The sequence below is a fragment of the Lycium ferocissimum genome, chromosome 8 (genome assembly GCF_029784015.1).
Source record: "Lycium ferocissimum isolate CSIRO_LF1 chromosome 8, AGI_CSIRO_Lferr_CH_V1, whole genome shotgun sequence".
NCBI classification, from domain to species: domain Eukaryota; kingdom Viridiplantae; phylum Streptophyta; class Magnoliopsida; order Solanales; family Solanaceae; genus Lycium; species Lycium ferocissimum.
The window spans coordinates 21,325,526-21,330,606 of NC_081349.1; the positions used below are offsets into that span (position 1 = coordinate 21,325,526).

Here is a 5,081-nt window from a genome sequence, read left to right on the forward strand (position 1 = left end):
AAGATTCAAAAGTTTTTCTTTATTTCTTAAATTTTGTGCCTAGTCAAACTATATTACATAAATTAAGAGGAAGAGAGTAGAATTTAATCGAACTCGTATCCGAACTTCTATCTTCGCCCCCGAACCACCCACCCCCTATCCCCACCAACACAAATTTAAACCCCTTTTTTCGCAACTTCTTTCTTTATCAATATCTAATCTCAAAATTTCAAATGGTCCCCAAAAACAAAAATATATATATATATATAAAAAAAAAATCCCAAGTTTCAAGTTTAATAACCCCCTACTGACCTCACTCCCTCTCTTCCCTATATATGATCTTCCATATTTTACACCTTCATGTAATTTCACTCCTTTTCTCTTCTTCCTCTTCCCAAAAAATAAAAAAACACACTTTCTCATCAGTCCTTTTTTTATCTCTGTGATTTTGCAGCAAAAATAGAAACATATCACAGAGAATCAAACATTTATCCTTTTAGTCAGTAGCACAGTGCAGTTAAATAACGGTTTTCTTTCATCTTCTTCCTCATCTTACACATTTAGCCATTCTTGATTCTTCTCTCAACTTTTTGCAAAAATGATCACTTGGCACGATCTATATACTGTTTTAACAGCAGTTGTTCCTCTCTATGTTGCTATGATCTTGGCTTATGGTTCAGTTCGTTGGTGGAAAATCTTTTCACCTGATCAATGTTCTGGTATCAACAGATTTGTGGCTATTTTTGCAGTTCCTTTACTATCCTTTCACTTTATAGCCATGAACAACCCTTATGAAATGAACTTCCGTTTCATTGCTGCTGATTCACTACAAAAAGTTATTATGCTTGTAGTTCTTTCTTTATGGGCTAATTTAACAAAAAATGGTAGCCTTGAATGGAGTATTACAATTTTTTCACTTTCAACACTACCCAACACTTTAGTTATGGGTATCCCTTTGTTAATTGCTATGTATGGTGAGTACTCTGGTAGTCTCATGGTACAAGTAGTTGTGTTACAATGTATAATATGGTACACACTTTTGCTTTTCTTGTTCGAATATCGTGGGGCTAAGATGCTTATTATGGAACAGTTCCCTGAAACTGCTGCATCAATTGTTTCGTTTAAGGTTGAATCCGATGTTGTCTCTCTTGATGGTCATGATTATCTAGAAACTGATGCAGAAATTGGACAAGATGGTAAACTACATGTTACTGTAAGGAAATCAAATGCGTCCCGAAGGTCATTTGCTATGGATCATCGACCCTCGAATCTCACTGGAGCAGAGATTTATAGTTTAAGTTCATCGAGAAATCCGACCCCGAGAGGGTCTAATTTTAATCACAATGATTTTTACTCTATGATGGGTTTTCCTGGAGGAAGATTATCCAATTTCGGCCCTGCAGACATGTACTCTGTACAGTCTTCTCGGGGTCCGACCCCTAGACCGTCTAATTTCGAGGAGAACTGTGCTCCTGGGGGAGCTGTGAACGTTCAGAGCTCCCCGAGGTTTGGGTACTTCCCGGCGCAGCAGCCTGCCGCGCCGGGATCTTATCCTGCCCCGAATCCCGAAATTGCTTCTACAGTGCCGAAAAGTACAAAACCGAATGTACAAGCAGTAAAGCAGGACGTACAACAGCAGCAGCAGCAGCCGAATGCTAAAGGCAATAATCATGATGCGAAGGAGCTTCATATGTTTGTATGGAGCTCGAGTAATTCTCCGGTATCGGAATCCGGTGGACTCCACGTGTACAGTGGCAATGATTTCAGTGCTAATGAACAATCGGGTCGGTCCGATGGTGCCAAAGAAATTAGGATGTTGGTTTCTGATCATCCTCAAAATGGGGATACTAAAGGTACATATTTTTACTTGTTTAATGAACTCATCAATTGAAAATAAACTACTACTTAGAAGATACTCTCTTCGTCTCAATTTAAGTGTCTTATTTTTCTTTTTAGTCCTTCTCCAAAAAAAAAAAATTCTTTCTATATTTAGTAAGTTGTCAATTTAAACATCCTACATGAAAAGTTTCAAAACACATTTTAGTACATTACACGCATTCTTATTTTAGGACCACAAGATTCAAAGGTCTCTTTTTATTACTTAAACTTTGTGTTCAGTTAGACTACGACACTTAAATTGGGATGAAGGAGTAGAAGATAGAATATAAACAGAGTATTTAAATACTATTTCGTTATATACTTTAATATTTTTATATTTGATGTATATATTTTACTGTTTAATTAACTCATCAATTGTAATTAAAATATTTATAAGATAGAATTGAACTATTTAAATACTGTTTCATCCTATGCTTAATAATTTTATATTTGAAGCCATTCCGCAAACAGGGGAATTTGGTGGGGATGAGTTCACTTTCGGAGGTGCCAATGGTGATGGAAAGGATGTGGATGAAGAAAAAGGAGAAAAACAGGGTCCCACTGGACTGACTAAACTGGGGTCCAGCTCCACATCGGAGCTGCACCCCAAACTAGCCGGAGGTCAAGATCCCCGTATGGGAAAACAGATGCCTCCGGCGAGTGTTATGACCCGTTTGATCTTGATTATGGTTTGGCGTAAGCTTATCCGTAACCCGAACACGTATTCGAGCCTCATTGGTCTGATTTGGTCCTTAATCTCGTTCAGGTAAGCCAATTATGGATTAAATAATAATCACTGTCTTAACTTTTTCAAACATTTTGAGTTGATTAGTGGGAAAAAAAAAAAGTGAAATTTGTCTGTCAATTAATTAGGTTGGCCTGTTTGTTTGTTTTTGCAGGTGGCATGTGCATATGCCCAAAATCTTAGAGAAGTCAATCTCCATTCTCTCTGATGCTGGCCTTGGAATGGCTATGTTTAGCTTAGGTAAGAAAATAAATTTAGTTAGAATTTTAAGTTTAGGAGTTATGAATTATAAAATTGACAATTTATTAGATTTTATATTAATTGTTTTTATATATTAAGTAATTTTTAAACACAAGTATAAAGTCTGGCAAAAGTTATTGGGTTTTACTTAAACCATAAACGAAACTGTAGTCCACCCATAAATAACGAGATGTCCGTATTAAGCATTCATATTTTTCAACTATGTATAGGACCCTGTTTCGAAATGATTGTAGGACGTTTCTCTATCATATACTAACCATTTCTAGTACGTTAAGTTTTACAATTTTGACCATCCAATGGCAGTAGTATTAGGGGAGTTATGTTACTAAAGTCGTAGTCTTGTGGGGTCGAGAAACTTATCTCCTTACTTGACTTGTATCATTGGTTTGGTCACCAGTAGTTGAAATTTAAGCTAAGTATAAAAGCAAATTTAGAACCTTGAGTTTGTGAGTTCTGTACGTGATCTTATGATATGTAGTACTTTTATTTTTTTCTCATTTATGTATATAATTAGAGATGAAAATAATGAGTTCAGTTAAACTCACAAAATCCGTCTTTGTAACATGTTTATGTTATGGATTGATGTATTATATAGGTCTGTTTATGGCTCTTCAACCAAAGATCATTGCATGTGGAAATACAGTGGCTACATTTGCAATGGCAGTGAGGTTTCTGACTGGCCCAGCAGTTATGGCTGCTGCTTCAATTGCTGTTGGTCTTCGTGGTACCCTTCTTCATGTAGCCATTGTACAGGTAAATTATGCATTTAACACCTTTTTTTTTATAGCAATATTTTTGGTGGCCGTGAAATGTTATCTCCCTTATTTAATGTTGTATTAATATTTCTGGTTCACAAATAGTTCAGCATTTCATTATGAATATGATAAAAAAAAATCGTATATATTATTTCAAGACAGATTGAATTTGTTAACTTTTTCTGACACTTCTTGTAATTTTATATTTTTAGGCTGCATTGCCACAAGGGATTGTCCCATTTGTGTTTGCTAAGGAGTACAACGTTCATCCAGCTATTCTTAGCACTGCGTAAGTAAAATCTCACGACATGCTATATTCAGTTAATTAAATTACACTGTAATACATACAATTTAAATCTTTACTCAAGCAATAATTTGCTATTATTTCTACATTTCAGGGTTATTTTCGGGATGTTGATAGCTCTGCCAATCACATTAGTGTACTACATCGTCCTTGGACTATAAGAAGATGTCAAGTGAAGAGAAAGAAAATGAAGATAGCTAGGACCAAAAATGGAGAAAATCAAAATATTTCACTTGTTGCGGAGTTTGCATTAAGTTTAGTAGGAATTCATGGGATGAGAATTAAGATTATCCATTAAAATTCCGAGATACTTGGAGCACAGGACAAGAGATTTGACTTAAATTAGTGTGAAGAAAACTCTTAAATTAGTGTGAAGAAAACACATCCAAATGTGCAAAACTTAGAGGAGCAAAATTGGTCTAGTAGAAAAAAGAGGAGACAAGGAGCAGCAAAACATGGGAGCAAAATGAATTAATGATTATATAGCCTCTTTGCTTCCCATAATCATTACGCGTGTGAAGTATCAATTTGAGAAACAAATTGTAGAAATTCAGATTGATTTTGACTTTTGAATGGTAGATTGTACTTTTTAGTTCCAACTTTTTTTGCCCTTTTTGCTTAATTAACCACTCGTGTGTATTTATTTACTCAGGGTTATTGTAATAGTTTGGTTTGCTAGTTGTTTACTTCCATTGTAATTACTTTAGATTTTTAAATATTATGGTCAAAAAGATTTCATGTACTCTTGTGATCTATAAGTTCACAGATTTGAGCCGTAAAATAAATCACTGATGTTTGTATTAGAATAAATGATTTACATAACTCTTTTGGGGGTACATTAACCTTTTCTCGGGACCCTAAATGAATGAATGAATGATGCTTCGTGCACCGTGCTATCGATTGGTTTTTGTTCAAAAAGATTTCATGTCTTCTTCACATTGTAATGTGAAAAATGATGTGTTCATGAAAAGCAAGACATTTCACATTCAAAGTTGATTTTTCACCTCAAAAGAAAAAGTAGCAGTAGGTGCTAAAAGAGTCATTTAAAAAAGGAAAAAGGAAGAGGAAACAGTGGGTGGGTCTTTGAAAGTAAATTTTTTTTTTTTTCCGACTAAGGCTACAATGGATCTTTGCAAATTGCTACCACTTTCTTTTATTT

At 35.0% G+C, this 5,081-nt stretch overlaps 1 protein-coding gene across 2 annotated transcripts; it reads left to right on the forward strand.

Moving 5' to 3' along the window:
• Positions 1-308: 308 nt before the first annotated feature.
• On the forward strand, positions 309-4,664 carry LOC132067521 (auxin efflux carrier component 3-like). Of its 2 annotated transcripts, none has more exons than XM_059460789.1 (6): positions 309-1,832; positions 2,329-2,623; positions 2,757-2,842; positions 3,459-3,616; positions 3,831-3,907; positions 4,017-4,664. In XM_059460789.1, the coding sequence occupies exons 1-6, from the start codon at positions 578-580 to the stop codon at positions 4,081-4,083; spliced, it is 1,938 nt and encodes a 645-aa protein (XP_059316772.1). In that variant the 5' UTR covers positions 309-577; the 3' UTR covers positions 4,084-4,664. The 2 variants fall into 2 exon arrangements, with proteins under 2 accessions (XP_059316772.1, XP_059316771.1); XM_059460788.1 differs by having other exon boundaries at positions 313-1,832; positions 2,314-2,623.
• Positions 4,665-5,081: the final 417 nt, after the last annotated feature.

Bases quoted from the DNA above. Each gene is read 5' to 3' on its own strand.
- LOC132067521 (XM_059460788.1), top strand. From the start codon at position 578: ATGATCACTTGGCACGATCTATATACTGTTTTAACAGCAGTTGTTCCT. The intron at 2,843-3,458 runs GTAAGAAAATAA...TGTATTATATAG, and splicing joins AATGGCTATGTTTAGCTTAG to GTCTGTTTATGGCTCTTCAA. The intron at 3,908-4,016 runs GTAAGTAAAATC...TCTACATTTCAG, and splicing joins CCAGCTATTCTTAGCACTGC to GGTTATTTTCGGGATGTTGA.